The sequence below is a fragment of the Physeter macrocephalus genome, chromosome 2 (genome assembly GCF_002837175.3).
Source record: "Physeter macrocephalus isolate SW-GA chromosome 2, ASM283717v5, whole genome shotgun sequence".
Lineage (NCBI taxonomy): Eukaryota > Metazoa > Chordata > Mammalia > Artiodactyla > Physeteridae > Physeter > Physeter macrocephalus.
In genome coordinates this window covers 73,807,651-73,825,963 of record NC_041215.1, presented here as the reverse complement: position 1 = coordinate 73,825,963, position 18,313 = coordinate 73,807,651, and the positions used below count along the sequence as shown (strand labels likewise).

General features: G+C 40.2%; 1 protein-coding gene across 4 annotated transcripts in view; it reads left to right on the top strand.

Moving 5' to 3' along the window:
- STK39 (serine/threonine kinase 39) overlaps nucleotides 1-18,313 on the top strand; it is a 327,698-nt gene that overhangs the window by 258,933 nt on the left and 50,452 nt on the right. For 3 of the 4 annotated variants that reach the window (XM_055088331.1, XM_024122275.3, XM_024122274.3), the window contains 2 exons: nucleotides 7,408-7,460; nucleotides 11,601-11,669. In XM_055088331.1, coding sequence (XP_054944306.1) covers nucleotides 7,408-7,460; nucleotides 11,601-11,669 — 122 coding nt within the window. Of the gene's footprint in view, nucleotides 1-7,407; nucleotides 7,461-11,600; nucleotides 11,670-12,828; nucleotides 13,104-18,313 lie in introns of those variants that run through there. The other variant, XM_055088328.1, reaches the window with a different exon arrangement.

Here is an 18,313-nt window from a genome sequence, read left to right as displayed (position 1 = left end):
ATGAACCCGTGTCCCCTGCATCGGCAGGCGGACTCTCAACCACTGTGCTACCAGGGAAGCCCTAAACGGCTCTTTTGAGGCAAGTCAAATGCAAGGCCAGGGGTTGGAGGGGAGAGGGAGGTATAGGACTCAGTTACTATTCTCACGCTTCTGGAGCATATGGCTTGTGGTACATGGAGATACATACGTATAGGAGAGCTTTGATTTCAGGTAGGACTTTGGGGCACGGTGCTGGTGGGTACAGCGGTGGCTCTCCACCTTTACTTCTGCCACCACATCCATCATACTTGAAACAAATTCCCATCAATAACACCTCTCATTGCATGCAGTAATTCTTAACTAGGGGCAGTGGGTTACTGGGGGGGAAAAACTTCTTTCTTTAGAGATTGTGCCTCCATCCCCTGCCTGCAGCTTGAGAACCACCAGTGGAGAATAAAGAGCAGTCATCTAGGAATCTCAGTCCCTGGTTTGGGTGTCCTTTCTGCCATGAGTGGCTGCTAAGATAGGGCTGACACCTAGTACGTGATCAATAAGGATTTAGGGAGTGTTGAGTGAATTATCCAGCTGTGTAGTCTTAAGCAAGCCACTTAATCTCTGTGGCTTCTGTTTCCTCACCCAAGGAATGAGGGAAATGGATTAGATGACCTCCAGGGCCCCTTTCAGTTGTAAAATTATATGATTCTGTGATTGGACCTTTACCCCAGAGGAAGATTAATTTGACAGGAGTATGAAAGATGGATAGAGTGAGAGCCAAGAGAGGGGGAATGCTCCTTCCTCTGAATTAGTCTGATATTTCCTTCTATGCTACTATTTTTAAAGCACGTACTTACCTTGGGGTCTTCCCGGTGATTTTGCATAGATCAGCTGTCATTCTCTTCATTCTCTGGGCAGATTGTAAGCTCATTCAGGACTGGAACCATGACTTTCTGCCCAATTCTGTGTGCCTCAAAATTTAGGGCATCACAGTGCCTGTTAGTGGCGTGAGGGAGCCACATGGTGCTTTCACACAGTTCATTTAATCTGTGAGGGAAGCTGAAGAAACTGCAGGTGAGGCAGGGGAAGCAGCTGGTGAGGGTCTGAACTGCAGAGTGAGCTTGGGTGAGTCCAGGTGAGTCTCCAGCTTTTACGGCAGTCTAGTTAGCTGACTTAAAGACTCTGTTCTGGGAAAGCCCGGGGTGAGGTAAACGTGGCCTGGCCATAGGAAGCTTCTTTTTTCTCTTCCTGATTCCTTTGTCACTGGCCTTACGCTGTAGGTGTCCTTCAACTTATCGCTACGTTGGCATTTTTCACATCTCATGAAGTACAACAGTTTTCTTCCTGGGCTACACATTCATCTACCAAAGGTCACACCCTGAGTAATAGCTCTCTCACCTTTTATGGCCCTTTTCCCTTCGGCTGTACATCTTTAGTTTTAGCAGCAGCTTTCTCTGTGTATATCTGCATGGTGCCTGTGAGTGTGGGTAAAATACTCTTTGGTCATTAAAGCATTTATTCTCATGTGCAGCAGATAATGGTGACCTGCCCTTGGTCAGTAGTAGTGGAGTTTTAGAGAAATGGATGACCTGAGAAACTTAAGGAAGATGTAGCCCATGGGTCATGGTAGGTGTCTGGTCATGGTGGGGAGACGGGCAAGAGCAGGTCTCAGAGGGTCATGCTAAGGATTTGGAATCTTGCTTTAAGAATAAGGAGACGGAAATGGAGTTTTTCAGCAAGGGAGTGACCTGACTAGGTTTTCAGGTACAAGCTGACTGACTCCTCTGGAGAGACCGTGAGCTTGAATGTGGAGAGACCAGTTAGGCGCACCTGCAGACTCAGGGCGGGGTTGATAGAGCCTCAGGTAAGGGTTGTGTGCTGGCAAAGACGATGTGTTACATTTATTAAGTTCTAGATCTAGTCCAGACGTGCTGTTCAGACACCTGCTTTTGGATATATCCTTTACCCTCTCTGAGCCTCCTCCATTTCCTCATCTGTAAAATAATAGGCGTAATAGTCGTCCCTAGTTGAAGGGTTGTTTTGAGCATGGAATGAGATGACACATGTGAAACCCCAAGCACGTACCAGCAGGTTGTAAATGTTATTAATTATTATTTGCCCCACCTCATAGTTGAGGAAACAGATTCCAGAGGCCAGACAGGTAGCAGGTAGATCTGAGCTCAGACCTCTCTCCACAGTTTCACAGGGTCACCTCCTTAGCACCTCGCTGCCTCCTGCTATGGAGAGGCGCCCTGCGTCTCTTCCTAAACCCGTGGGAAAGGACGTCAGTTCACTGCCAGGAGAAGGAGAGAAGCAAGCTGAGTGATGCTCCAACTGACTCCTAGCCCAACATGTTTGAAAGGTCCCCATCCTGCTTCCGAGACGGGGAGACACTCTAGGGGTCCAGGAGTCCCTCTGGACTTCCTTGGACACCAGCAACTTTCCCCTCACCTGGAATGTTGTTGGCTAAGAAAATCCCCTGCTGCTTAGGAGGGAGGGGCCGCCTCTGGATCCTGGGAAACACTGTACCTACTGCCCTTACAGGGATCCTGAGTGGCGTTACTCCAACTACATCCTTCAACTTCAGAGCCTGGGGAACTGGTTGACTTTCAACCTCACTCCAGAGCACCCTGTGATGGAGCGCCAATGACACTTAGAGTTTATGATGCCCTTTGACAATGAGTGGTCTTTGGACTTCTGAGCGTTTTGCTTCCATCTGGTTCTTGGGGTGCACGTGCCCCCATATATTTGTTGGCATGGGCTAAGAGACATTCATGTGCAGCTGAGGAATGCAAATAGTTCTGAGCTGGCCTTTTAGTTTGGGAGCCCTCCAAAAGCAGTAACTCTTTCAGGTTGTCTTGACATGGTAAATTAAGAGGTGCAGGAAAGTGCTACATCCTGTAAAATATATACTTCAACTGTCCGGGCCTCCTGCACCTCCACCACCAGGAAGGGTACGTGTTCACTCAGGTGTTTGTCGTCACCACCCTCTTAGCCAGAGGCCTCCATTGAGTGTTCACTGTGTCCCTTGCAGATGGATTGAAAGAGCAAAAAGAAATCCCCTATGCATGCCAGTCCGTATCTTGGAACTTCTCACTTTGAATGGACATAGCAAAAAATAAAATTTAACGAAATTAAGCCCCAGTCCTGCTTCGTCGTAACCAGGTGGTGGTGAGTAGAGGTTGCCCCCTTTCAATGGGAAATAAGTTTTCCATCTGGCATAGTCCCCACATTTCCCTGTTTTTTGTTTCTTTTTGTTTTAAATACACTTTCTGCCGTACTCCTTTAATGTTCCTGCAGTAGTGCTTTCAAATTGCTTGTGAGAGTATAAATTGATACAACTTAAATGAAAGGGAATTTGACAGTATCTAGCAAATTGTAAATATATGTATCCTTTGACCAAGCAATTTTCTTCTAGAAAATTTATTTTTATACTCATATATTTGCCAAGTGACATAAGAACAAAGTTATTCATTGAAGCATTGTTTATCATAGTGAAAGACTAGAAACAATCTATTCATAGACTGGTAACTGGTTAAAGAAGGATGTGGCATACAACAGAATACTATGTAGCTATAAATGAACAGAAAAGAATGAGAAAGCTCTCTGTGAACCTATACGAAGAAATTCCAAGGTATAAATAAATAAAAGGCAAGGTGCAGAACAGCATACAGAATGCTACTACCATCTCCCACTTGAATTAAACAGGCTAGAGGGAACTCTGTGTATTTGCTAGAGCATACGTAGAAAATCTCAGGAAGGATGCACGGAAAGCCTATAGCATGATTGCCTCTGTGAGGTGGACCAGGAAGATGAGTGACAGGAGTTGAGAGGGCTAGATTTCATGGAATACCCTATTGTACTTTTTGATTTTTAAGCCATGTGATTGTATCACCTATTTTAAGAAAGAAATTTTTCTGCTTGAGCCCTGTAGGCATTTGCATCTGTGATGCAGTATATACTCCAATAAGAAATAAGGGATTGTGGCTTACCAAGTTTAAGAGTTTGTTGCTGAGGGATTTTTTTTTTTAGGATTGGAAGAGTTTTTTTAATAAGAGTTATTAAAGGTCCCCTGGGTCTTGAAACTGTTGCTCTCAAGTTATTAACGTTTCCTCTGGAAAGTTGCACAGACACAGTGTCTGGCTTTAAATCATACCTATTTTCAGCTTTCCTTAAATCAGGAGTATCTTGTGCCATATCAATTAAAGTAAATGTACTTTCAATTAAAGGTGTTAAGTACGAGTCCAAAAAAGATTAATTCTTTATGAAAGGATGACCTTCAGTAGTTAGATCCAGTTAGGCATTTTTCCAACTATATTTCATCCTGATGGGACAAGTCTACTACACACAATCAATCACTGTGATCTTTTCAAAGGCGGGTATTTTAGGTTCAGAGTCATAAAAGAATGACGTGACTAGGGAACCTCCATAACTTGAGCCACCGTTGATGTAGGTAAAGATTATGGATGTTGGGTATTACCTTTGTAAGACTGATATGTAAAGAATAAGGGTGTGCATGATGGTATGTTGGGTATGGTTCTTATACCTCTCTGCTCATGGCCTCAGTAGAACAAACTAATTTAGACAAGCCTGATCAAAAGAAAAAGAGGAAAGGAACAATGGCATACATTATGGTCAAACCTAATTCCTTTTCTTTTTTTTCTCCTTCTGTCATTTCATTATTAAACTCACTATAAATACTTGCTTTCCTAGTGATTATTTTTTCTTATTGAATTGTTGTAGTCCTAATTCAACCTTTGCTGATGCACAGCACACAAAACCAAGGCTGTTAAATAAATGAATGCTTGCTGATCTTTTTATAGTAACGTGTAAAATGTTGGGGAATATTTGTTTTCGCTCACAAGTGAAAGGGAATTGAACATTTGTATTTGTGTTAGGTATTTCCAGTATGGTCCCCACTCTGCCACTCATTAACTTTGTAAAAAAAACCATTGAATGTACTGACCAAAAAATGGGAAACAAGTAATACCTGCTTTGTATATCTCAAAGGTTGATTATCAGGATCAAATGAAATTTGGTATCAGTATTTCTCAAAGTGTGGTCCTGTAACCCCCGGAGGTCCTTGAGACCCTTTCAAGGAGCTTATGAGGTGGAAACTATTTTTTATCATAATATTAAGAAAGTATTGGCCTTTTTCTCTCTCATTGTTTCACATACATACAGTAGAATTTCCAGTAGCTGGCTACATGATATGTGATATTGCAGCAGATTGAATACAGAGGCAAATATAAGAATCCAGCTACCTGAAGACAGACATTACAGAGGTTTACAAAAATGGAAAACAATGCATTCTTTTCACTGATTTGTGTTTCTTTGGGAAAGTCAAATAATTTTACGTAAAAAAAATTTTTTGACATTAACGTGATGGGCTGATCATTTTCAAGTGAATTAATAAATGTTTTTAAACTTATCAGTTTTAATTCCTAATACAGTAAATATTGATAGATACAACCGACATAAACAAAAGTTCCTTAGGGGTCCTTGATACTTTTTAAGAATGTAAAAGAGGCCTAAGACCAAAAAGTTTGAGAACTGCCGACGGATATGAAAACACTGTGTAATGTGTGGTGACATTGTAGTTTATTAAGAAAATTCAGGCAACATGCAGACAGCCCTTCCAGTGCAGGCACTGGTTGTTCATGGCCCACTCTACCTCCAGGGCAGGCTTGCTTTGCCTGGGGTCCAAGATGACCTCTGAACCATCTACAGTTGCCTGCAATTTTATGTGTCGGTCATGTGTCTGCTTTTTTAGTGGGAGCATTCACAATTTTCACAGTTTTCAGATTCTCATAAGGTCCTGAAAGAAGCACAGCTATAGGAATTGCTAATGTCCGCTAGTTCCCATTCTGTCTTCTAGAGGAGTAGAGATAAAGTCGTGGTGCGGACACCCGAGAGGAGATGCTGAGGTTCCAGGCTCTCATGTCAGTAGCCTGGGCTTGGTTGTCTCTGGAGTTCCTGACCCTTTACCTCTCTGGCTGTGGAAGGTATTAGACTTGGGTCAGCTTCTCTGGGCACTGGGAGAAGGGCTTTCTCTCAGTTGGTACCATGACTTTGTCATCGTTCTGGGCCTCCTCACACTTGGTGTCGTAGGATGTGGTAGGACATAAAGAACCACCATCAGGCTATGGACCAGAAAGGGCCCATAGACTGACGTCATCAAGATTCGGGCACTGTACGTAGAGACCAGGAGATATTACCAGAGTTTTAGAGTATCAAACTGGAGTATCAAAGGGTTTGATCAGACTCTCCTGGCACCGGAAGGAGGATGTTCAGGGCTTGGTATTCAGACCATCTCTGTCTCTGTCCTCTGGCACTCTTGGCAGCTGAGCAAAGAGTTGAATGCATACAGAAATTACTATTTCATGTGTCCTACTGCAGTTTCTTAAAAGTTTTTTTTTTTTTAATTCGAGCATCTGTCGAGAGTTACTCATAATATTTTAGTGTTCTTATGAGAAAATAAAACCATTCTAATTATAACTCACTGCCCTTACTATTATGTCTTACTATTAATATGAATGGAAAACTCATATCTTAGCTATATTTGTTCCATATTTCCCCAGTGTCGTTTGATATTTTGATTGAACGTACATATATGTGTCTATTGTAGTTTATGTAAGCATTTTAAATTTCTTAAAAGTTTTATATATTCCGTGGGCAATTTCATAACATTGAGGTCCCCCTCTATTTAGATAAAATTTTTAACAACAAAATACACACCTTATTCTGGACATTTTTGTTGTATGATTTAATGTATAGTGCTGTCGTGAAGTTTATCGCTAAGGCTATCTTCCTTGTTTGTTTCACTTTTAAAAATAATTTGAGGGGACTCCCTTGGTGGTACAGTGGTTAAGACTTCGCCTTCCAATGCAGGGGGTGTGGGTTCGATCCCTGGTCGGGGAGCTAAGATCCCACAGGCTTCACGGCCAAAAAGCCAAAACAAAAAACAGAAGCAATAGTGTGACAAATTCAATAAAAACTTAAAAAATGGTCCACATCAAAAAAAAAAAAAAACTTAAAAAGAAATAAAAATAATTTGATAAAATACTATTTTCCCAGGAAAAATATGAAAAATATATTGAATACTATTTATGCTAGACTAAAAGCTTCTGAAATTTTTAATTATGGAATTAAATTTAAGGTTACTGATTTAGTGTAGATTTTATAAAAGGAGCATTTAGTTTTGGAATTTTGTGATACAATCATGTTTGTATAAGGTAAATGCAATCAGTTAAACAATATCTCCCTTTATTATTGTCATAACTGCCTCTTCCAGTGGAAGAAGTATTTAGAAGTAACCCAAAACTATTAAATGCTATCTATATGTCAGTAGCATCTTGTAAAAATTGGAATACATTTAGTTTGGTTAAACTCTGCTTCATTAGATTTTAATGTGCTATTTGTTATGTATTTCAGGAACTCCAGAAAGGAACTTAATGATATACGATTTGAGTTTACTCCAGGAAGAGGTAAGTTTTAATTGAAATTATCATTTTATTGCTACCAAGAGCAGTCCAAAAATTGATTACAAGCATGTGGTTATAATTTGCTATTCAAAAATGTGTTCTCTAAAAACAAAGGAGGGAAGGAAGGAAGAAAGGAAGGATTTGCAATAATTGTGGGGAATCCAAACCAAACCCACTACTGACTGCATGAATTCCAGTGACACGTGCTGCATAGCATATACGCACTTATAAATTAGATCTCTTAGCTCGACCATGAAAAGAAGTGCTGGCGTGGTGATTCAGGGCCTAAAGGACATTATGATGAGTGTGATGAGACGCGCATAGCAGTCTTAATTAGGGCTGAGCAACAAACAGTGACATCAGACCAAAAGGTAGCATACTTTGCCTCTGTTGTCGGTTCAGATTACATGAAGCCTGGCTGAGGAGTATCTGGGCCTCTACTTGCTGCAGGCACCACTAGGAAACTTGGTAGGAACAGTGCTAGTCTTGCAGCTGAATAGTATTTTGAGTAGTTATTAAAATAGTTTCAAGGCTAGACTGGTTGCTTTTTTAGAGCCTGGATGCCTGGAAGTCATCGAGCCATGTCCTGTTTCTTGGTGTCTCTAGCACCTGGCCGGTGCCTGGTATGCAGGAGAATCTCAAGTCATTTTGGTTAATTATTGGATACAGGCTTTGGAGATCACAACATCGGTTGTTAAACAAAAATTGTTCTTTGCACTCTTTAGTTCGTAACCAAAACAATCTAGAGAAGTGAAAACCAGATGCTAATGCTAAGACTGGAGCTGTTCACCTTGATCTCTGGTTTCAGACTTTTATATACATGAAAACAGCCTCGATGTCTCATTAGTCTTATACATTTGAACATACTAATATATGTAAGCTAATAACATTCTATAATTATTTTATGTATTAGAACTCCACGTAAATTTTTATTCGATTAAATAAATTGTATTTGCTAAAATTTTGAAAACCCGAAACTTTCTAGCTTGATAGCTAGTCAGTCAGTTAACTGCTTGACCTCCCTGCTATTGTCAACTGTAAGAAGACACAAACTCAAATGCTTACAGGAGCCGAAGTGAATGGTGGGACCTTCAGAAAACCAGAGAGTTCTGTCTAAATACATTCAGGTTCAGTGCCCACCAAACAAAATATGTTCCTGGGCCATAGGTGGTCAGTCATAGATTCATTGGCCCTGATGTCTAGTCCCCTGTAAACACAAAGATTTCATGATTTCCAGTATATTTGAATTAAACATATCTTTTTACAAAAGAAATGTGAATAAGACCCTAGTAAATTTGCTAACTGATCTTTCTTTCTGGGGGTAATCTTTGACAATTTAGAGTCAGTCTGTGAAATTGAACAGTTGCTGGTTGCTGTTATCAAAAAGCTGTTTTGTCATAATATAAAGACATTGAGCAGCCAATACTGTAATAAAATCTAGCAATTATATAATAAATGTTTCAAGTATAGTAAGTAAAAGAATTCTTATTTTAAGGGGTTTTTTTCATCTCATTGTTTAAGGTTGACAGTGGCAATAAGAATCAATTTTAATTTCAAAGGTACCAAAGAAATGAATTTCTGAGTTGAGGATTGCTGGGGATAAGATGGCCTTATCAGCATTACCTGGCCCTTTGTGCTAGCTTTGGCAGCCTCATTTACCATGGTTAGATTCAGAGTCTCTGCTTTTGTTGCCCAGACAGAAACCGTATCGCTGCCTTCCTGATGATAGCTGGCCTTCCCTGGGGAGCGAGCACAGCCGTTTAGTTTCAGAAACACCATAGCTATATCACTGTACCTCTGTGATTACTGAGGCTGTCTGCATTTGAAATGTTGTTTGTGCTCGATCTGTGCATGCATACCATGTGTACTATGTCTCTGGTGTATACACACATAAATATATACATCATTGAGTGTATAATATGAACATATCAAATATTCTGTCGTCATTTGAGGGCAAGCCCTTTGTGTTTACTATGTTGCTGTAATGATCTAGAAAGCAGAGCGTACGTGATTATTTATGATTATTTAACCCGTTTACACATTAGGAATGTCAAGCAGCAGCTTAAAGAAAAATAAATTACCAATTACCTTCAAGTTTTTGTTCTAAACTATTGCTGATATGTTACTTAACATGCATGAAAAATAACTGCTTAATGGCACACACACAAACAAGGAATATTTCTATTTTTGACCAGCCAGCACAACCCTTTTGCTATTTTAATATGACTCATTTGGTACCCAAGAGTCCTGAAAATAGTCAGAGATGCTGTACACTTTGATCATTTGGGAACGTTCATTTGCTTCCGTACTGCTTTAGTGCTAGCCCTTAATGTGACTTTGTTGATTATTCCATTTTCAACTACTTTCTTTGATTATAGCTCCTTACTCAATGTAAGATCTTACTGATACTTTAGAGATGGTGGTAACACATCCAGTTGCTTTAACAGACGATCCGTCAGTAGAAGTGTAACCACTGACTACCCTGTGCCCGGTGTCTACGAGGCAGGCACTTTAATTCAATAGGCTTCTTTTCCTGAAGTTTCTAGTGGCATCCAGGAAGATGGCGCTTGTGAGGCTGAATGTTCTAGCCGACGTTTTAAAGCTACATCATTTTCAGAGTAGAGCCTTTCATTATGCTACCCTGGGTTCCATGCTATGAGAGGTTTTATCTCTGAGAGAATTTTATAAGGTGCTTCTTGTACTTCTAACAGTAAGGACAAGGCCCAAGATAAGCCCACCTTTTATGGAATTTCATTGTTTAGTAAGATTCTGATGTTTTTCTTTTCCATTTCCTTCATTGCATTTCACTGAATGAGTAAAGTGATAGAATACCACCCCAGTTTCTCTGAAAGTACAAAGAATATATATCAGCTCTCAAATTTTTATTGGAGATTTAGGAAATAGGGCCATGTATGAGAGGGAGAAAGAACACAAGGGTGTAAGGAGCATTTCACGTGACCTTTGGCTGCCTCATCGTCATCAATTACCATTTGTTGAGTAATTACTATGAGTCAGACACTGGGCTACTAAGCACATTAAAGCCCAGTATGAAAGATAATTGTACCTTCAACTATGTACTCATACAGGTACACACACCCCACACATACACACACCCCACACACTTGAGCCCACTTACATAATCACCACATGTGAAACACAGACTAAGCAGGGAAACCCAGTCTGTGTTGAGGGCAGGCTTTGGCATAGCAAACTGCAATTCAGTTTAGGTGCTTGTTTGATTCAGGAGCTATGCTTTCCTAGTTTCTTCTTATCCAGCTATATAGTACTGGCTATTTGTGAGAATATCAGGCCGCCATGGAGACCATGTCATCTCCCTTGTGAAAACATAGGGGTTCATAATGGTTCTTTGAGCACATGGCAATTTATCAATTTCCCTTTACAAAGTCTTCAAACAGACTTCTCACTATTATCGTGTTCGTGTATAACCTCTCAATTAAGTAATTTCAGTTAGATTCACTTGCTACAGCCTGTTCAGTCCCATCTTTATGAGATTGCTAACTCCTGTCACTTATCATTGAGAAACTACATTCTTTTATCCAACCACATTTTCTAAGAGAATGAGTCTGTTGCTATCAAATGATCAATGTCATGTTAAAGGATTTTTCTTAATAGCATAAATTTAAATAGCTCATCTTAATAGTCCAACAAGCTCATAGGCTGTTTGTACCAAATATAAGGTTGTATCAAATGCTACGTCTTCAACCTTTGCCATAAATTCTAACTCAGTAGCTACTAATGATAGAAAAGGATTGATGGTGGCTGGAGTTTACTTTGGCAAGAAAGAAAAGCAGTGTTCATAATAGGGAACAGTTATGAGCTAACTTCTAGAGGGGCATTTGAGAATAATTCAGATAGTTGACAAAGGGTAATAGTTTTTTGGTTCAACAAAAATGAAACAATAAGTTTGTAAAACTTCTGTTGAATAAAGAGCAGGATGCAAATTGTACGTGGCAAATGTATTTCACATTGCTTCTGATTTTTCCTCCTGATAGAATCTGAATTAGTTGACTTGAAACACACATGGATGATTTTTCTAAATGAAAAATATATATCTTACATTGTACTGGATTGTTGGTTTTTATTGTATGGTTACTGATACACCTTCATTTCACGTTTGGGCAGATACGGCAGACGGCGTTTCTCAGGAGCTCTTCTCTGCTGGCTTAGTCGATGGTCATGATGTAGTTATAGGTAAGTCACTTTTTAATGCATGTAGTGTCATTTTGTTGATACATCAAATGGAAATGCACTTAGAAACAAAAGTTTTCATAAGGGAATAATTCTGTGAATTTCTGAAAATTTCTTGAATTCTTATCTTTTATGTGAAATAAGTATATTTAAGAGTCATATTTAACTTCCTGTTTCAAAAGCTGTTAATGTAATTCTGTCCCATTTGTCTGGACGTGATTTATCCAATGCAGAATGTCTCTTATTGGAGATAAAACAAAGAACCTAGAAGGCCGAAACGTCCATGACATAGCAAACCCAAGATACTATAAATTCCGTGCAGCAAAGTATGGGAACTTCTGAGGTCCTTTCTCTGAGTTTCTCTACTCTTTTTCCTAGCTCTTAGCAAGGTTCATTCATTATAAAGTTTTAAGTTTGGCTAGGACTTAACGATCATTCAGGCCAGTTCTACCACTGTGTAGACAAGGAAGCGAATTCCTGAAGTGATTCAGTGGTTTGTCCAGGGCCACGCAGCTGGGTTGTGGCAGAATCACCACACTTTGAGACTGTGGCTCTTTCTACTACTTTTAGAATCAAGAAAAAGCTGCGTGGAAATAGGGGAGCCTGCTAGCTCTAGGCATGCTGATAGGAGCAAGAAATGACTGCTGGTCAAGCAAGGCAGAAAAGCTGTAAGAGGCAGACAGTATCATCTAAGAAAAAGCATAGCCTGATTCTACCTAGGGTGAGGGTGAAGGGCTCCACACTCTTCAGCAAATTCTGAGTTTATGAAGATTTTATAATGTAGCCTATTACTACATATTGGTAATGATGACCCTAAATAATTAAGATGAGTTAATATTAATGTTAATTATGATATTATGTTCATTATATTGTTAATTACATATAATTATAATAACACTATAATAGTATTATAATAAAACTTTCTTTAAAAATATTCAAATCAAAACCAATCCTTGAAATAGCTTAGGCCCCTTAAATGATATGTTTTAACTTTTTAAAAGAATCACTTACTTGAAATAAATCCTTCCCCAGTAATACTGGAGTGTGTCACTAAGAGGGAGCTTGAGGTAGATATACTTACCCACCAGAATAGTTTGTTCTTAGGATCTCTATAATATACATCATTATAAAGTGAATTGTTTGGGCTTCCCTGGTGGCACAGTGGTTGAGAATCCGCCTGCCAATGCAGGGGACACGGGTTCAAGCCCTGGTCTGGAAAGATCCCACATGCCGCAGAGCAGCTAAGCCCGTGCACCGCAACTACTGAGCCCACGCTCTAGAGTCCACGTGCCACAACTGCTGAAGCCCGCACACCTGGAGCCCATGCTCCGCAACAAGAGAAGCCACCGCAATGAGAAGGCCGCGCACTGCAACGAAGAGTAGCCCCCGCTCGCCGCAACTAGAGAAAGCCTGTGCGCAGCAACGAAGACCCAATGCAGCCAGAAATAAATAAATAAATGTATTTAAAAATAAATAAATAAAGTGAATTGTTTTATGTAAATAAGAGTAACGGGGTTTAGTGGGAGATTGGAATTCTGACTAAAGAATCAGTATCTAATATGTTATTGGTATACAAATATTCATAAATGTAGATACAAAGATATCTTTGTAATCAGAAAAAAGTAGGCTTTTCCCTATTAATTACACATGAAGTGTACACATTGGCCTCACAAGAGAGCTGTTTCCTTTGCCAGGTGGTACATGTGTAAAGAGATAGAGACATATTTCAAAGGAAAGTGACATACATCATGCACATGGACATACAGGTGTGTGTATATATTTCCTTGTATATTGTCTTTCATACTTTACTTTAAAACCTTGTGAGGTCCCATGGCCAGCTGAGTTCTTACATCAGTTTTCTGATCAAATGTGAGGAGAAGTTGAGTAATAAGATCAATTCAACTTTGACATCTATTGTATCAATAAGTTCCATCTCAGAATTCTTTATGTTAACAGTTGATAAACGTAGATTCTCTCATTTGAAAAAGTGAGCACACACCTCTGTGTCTTAGTTTACCTGAAGAAATAAGGAGAAAAGTTAATGGCTAGATCAAGATACCCTGTAAGGTATTGATATATTTTCCTTAAAGAGAGCTATGGTCCATACCCAAAGCAGCCAGAATTTAAAATTAACAAATAAAAAATAATTTTAAAACACCCACTAATGTCTCCTATTTGGCAAAAAAGTTGAGGAGCACATGGTCTTTTGATTTGAGGTCATCATGGCAGGTGGTAGGGAGCAGGAAGAATAAAAGAGGTTCGTGGAGAAGTATCAGGTCACATCTTTATTTAAGCATGATCTTGCTTCAGGCCTACAGTCAAATTTAGTGTACTTCTTTTTTTGCCCCAGGCTCAGCTGAATCTAAGCTAGAGGATTTTGGATTGTTGAGTTTTTTAAAAGTGGAAATTAAGGCATAATTCATGTCCAACTTACTGAGTGTGATTTAAATAACCAGAAAGCTTCTGTTTTTCTATGCTGTATTTATTCTTCCCCAAATTTTTCGTTTTTCCCTTTTCCCCTTCTTAGAGCTGAAGTGTAGAGTGTTGGAGTGAGACTGAGCGTTTGCACTTGTTCCTTATCTAGCAGTACTGACCACGCCTCATAGGGACAGCTCACCTAAGAGTTACAGTGTCTGCATATTTCATTTGATCATCACATCAATTCTGTAAGGTAGAGAGGACAGGTTTTAATCAGTATTTTATGGGCAAAAAAGGGAGGTCAAAAGAAGTTTCTGGGTTATTATAACTTGTCATAGTCCCTGAACTTGGATCCTGTGACTCCAAGCCCAGAGCCTAATCCTGAACCTGACACTCTGTGTACAATTAATCCAATATCTTTAGCCTTGAAGAACGGACCTAGATAATTTTAACTGGTTTCAGTGTCTCCTGGAAAAAAAAAAAAAAAAAACAGCTTGCCCTTACCTGTTTTTCCTGTATCAGTAGATGATTTACATTTTAAGTGTTGACTATTTGATAGACAGATGAAATGTGTTTAAATCTGTCCCCTCTAACCCATCTCAGCCCCTCCTGCATCACTTACTTCCCTCTTTACTAGATTTGTCCCACCAGCACGTGGACATGTTTTTGTCTCCCATTCTAAAGCCCTCTCTTTACTCCACCTCCCATTACGGCTACTTCTCTTCATCCCCTTACAACTAAAGTCCTCAAAAGAATTGCCCCTGACTTCACTTCTTCTTCTACCACTGTCTCTTGAACTCACTCCAGTCAACTTCCTCACTCCACTCAGACTATTTTTCCCAAAGCCATATCTGGGGAAGGCACACCCTTGGTAGATAAAATGGCAAATGCAAAGATAGATGTGGCCGGAGTGGAGTGAGCAAGATGGAGGGAGAGAAGATACATGATCTGTGAGTGACTGCCTGCCACGCTCCTAAATCCAGTGGTTAATTCTCAGTGACCTGTCAGCAGCATTGGGCATAGTGGACAATGCCCTGCTCCATAAGTGTTTTCATTTGGTTTTTAAGACTCCATTCTCTCTTGGTTCTCCCACCTTATTTATGCTTCCTTCTTAGTCTTTTTTATTGGTTCCTCCTCATCCCTCTGACCCAGAAATATTGACATGTCCAAGGACTCTTTCCCTGGATTTCTCCTCTTTTCTCTAGTCACTCACATCCTTGGTGATACCATCTGGTTTCATGGTATTAATGCCTTCCACTCTCTAACTCCCACATTTATATCTCCAGCACAGACCTATCCTTTGAATTCCAGACTCATATTCAGCTCTCTTTTTGGCATCTTCACATAGAAGCCTAATCACTATTCCAGGTTTAATTAACATCTCCAAGAACCAGCCTCTGTTGTTCCTCCCAATCTGCCCTTCCAGCAGCCTTGTACCCTAAGTTGATGTCAGCTCCATCTTTTCAGGTGCATAAGCCCAAAACCTAAGAGTTGTCCTTGACTTTTCTTTCTCTCATAGTCAATATCCAGCCTATCTAAATGTACCCAAGACCCAGCCATTATTCACCATCTCCCATCCTGTTTCAAACCCCTCTCATCTCTCAGTTGAATTATTGCCTTCATCTAGTCACTGGTCTCCCTGCTTATGACTTTGCCTCCTTTCAGCCTATTCTCATCACAGCAGCCAGAGAGATACAAGTAAAACATAAGTCAGATACAAAAGGCCACACATATTATGATTCCATGTGTATGAAATGACCACAGTATGCAAATCTGTAGAGTCAGAACGTAGAGTAGTGGTTGCCAGGGCCTGAGAGGGACAGGGAAAAGGGCAGTGACTGCCTAGGGGTCTTGGGCTTCTCATTGCAGTGCTGAAAGCATTCTGGAATTAGAAGTGGTGATGGTTGTACAACCTTGTGACTATACTAAAAACCACTGAATTGTGCCCTTTAAAAGGGTGAGTTTTATGATATGTGAATTACATCTCAATAAAAAAATGTAAGCGAGATGACATTAATGCTTTAAATAAAACTCTAATAGCTCTCCATCCCACATCTCAGTGGCTTACAATCCTCTATATGATCTGTCCCTTGTCATTTCTCAGACCCTTCCCTCTCTTTGGCTCTCCCTCTTCCCCATTTCACCCCAGCCACACTGGCTTTTACACTTGGGATGCTCCTTCCCCAGGTACACCGGCGTATCTCCTAGTGCTTAAATGCTGCCTCTCAAAGGGGCCTTCCTTGCCCGGCCTACTTAGAATTGCAACCCGCTCCCAACTCTCTACCCCCATCCTTACTTAAGTACTTTACCTAGTCTCTCCCCATCTAATAGGCTATATTTCATTTATTCATTATTTAACTATATAGGATTTTCCCTTGAGCATAAGTTTCTTGAAGGCCAGGATTTTTGTTTTGTTAACTGCTATTTTCCCAGTGCTCTAAACTGTACCTTTCATATAGTAGCCACTCAGTAACTTGTTAGAGATAAACAAATGCTACCTTGAAATATAGAGATATCTCGTAACACTTTCTAAAGAAGGCTATTTTAAGTATAGGATTCAATTATTTTAAGAATCTTGCTTTCAAGAGTACAGAATTCGAGTGGCATTTCACAAATATGAAATACATACACTTGACAAAGTTTGCACCAAAAATAGTCCAGTTCAATTGAGAACATTGGCACGTAGAGGTCTGGGTGATTTCTTGTGTGTGTATTTTTTCAATTTCCATAATATAAAACAGCTAACATTTAAATAGATTACAAAATCCTTTTTTTCCCCCACCCGAATTTCCTCTTGAATCAGAGTAAATGCTTAGGGCAATATTAAAAAACTGAATAAAGCAGTAGTGTATGTTATGGTGCAGTGGGTGTTATGGCTTCTACTATAACGTGGCAAACGTAATGTTACAAAAAATTTTTCAGTGTCCAGCTTCAGGGTAATCTGCCTTGAGTGCCAACCTTCACAAAGCAGAATTTAGACTGAAGGAGCAGTTTAGTGACATGGAGTGATTGCTTTCTCACACAAGCAGAGCAGCACAGAAATTAAATGCAGCATTTGTAGACTGAAATCATAAACCCACTTCAGTTGTGCTTCAATGCAGCACTACCCTAGGCAAGAAACAGAAAATATATCTAGGCCTTGTGTAAATCAAAACTAAGAATGACAAGGCCTCCTGGGTGGGTGTTGGTTTAAAAAGTAAGTTAACTTTGCAAGATGCAAAACGTGATGCATGTGTGAATTTGCTTCTCTTGCCTTGCTGGGATGGCTGACAAATAGACCAGATGTGAGTCCTTGATCCAGTTGTTTCAAAGAGGGACCCCCAGTGAGGCAGCAGAGATTCTTGGTCCCTTTGCCTCCTAGTTCAGAAACAGCCCATCAGAAGTTTTCTCAGCAGTGGAAGCAGAGAGGAGAGAAAATTAAAAACAAATTCATGTAGAAAAGAAAGCAAAAGTTCTGAGTTCTCTTCACGCCTTATGCTACGTGATATTTTTGAGTCTCTGTTGAATGAGTGTTAGGACCTCAGCAGTAGAAGGAACGCTGATGAGTGTGTTAAGCTAGCCAGTTACCTCTCCTCCTTCAATCTCCAAGGCCCGTTGCAGGGTCCAAGATTTGACAGTGAGTGAATGTGGGAAAGGAAGCCGCTTGGCAGCTGCCTTTTGAGAAAGTGCCTACTGACTGCTCTTTGCTGGGTTTTTACACCACCGTGTCCTGGCTTTGTAACATATGTCTTTTTTTTTTTTTTCCTTTAAGTGGGTTGAGAACCAGATGTTGGAATTTCTGTGTCCTGAGAAGGGAGAGCTCTGTTTCTGCATTTATTTATACAATTTTCCTTTGAGGGATTTTGTGCCTAGGTAACTAGTTAGCATTGTCCTGGAAGCTAATATTAGCTATATATATTCCCATAAGCTCTCTCAGTGGACTTTCGGACATTCTGTTTATGTCCCTGGCACGCTGTTTTCCTGCACATGGAGGATCCTTCTCAAAACCTGTCTGCCCTCAAAGATTCACTGTAAATGCCACCTCCAGGGAGCCTTCTCTGCTGCTCACCCCCTCCCTAACGAAATCTAGAGGACAGTTTTTTCTTGTCCTGAACACCAGAGAACTATTTTTACCTTTCGCAACATGTGTCTTTCATCCTGCTCTGCTCCTGGCACCCACCTTCTCTTTGCGAGGAGGTTGAGCTCACCTTTAGGGCAAGGCCTGTTTTCTATTTTTTTGAATCTCTACC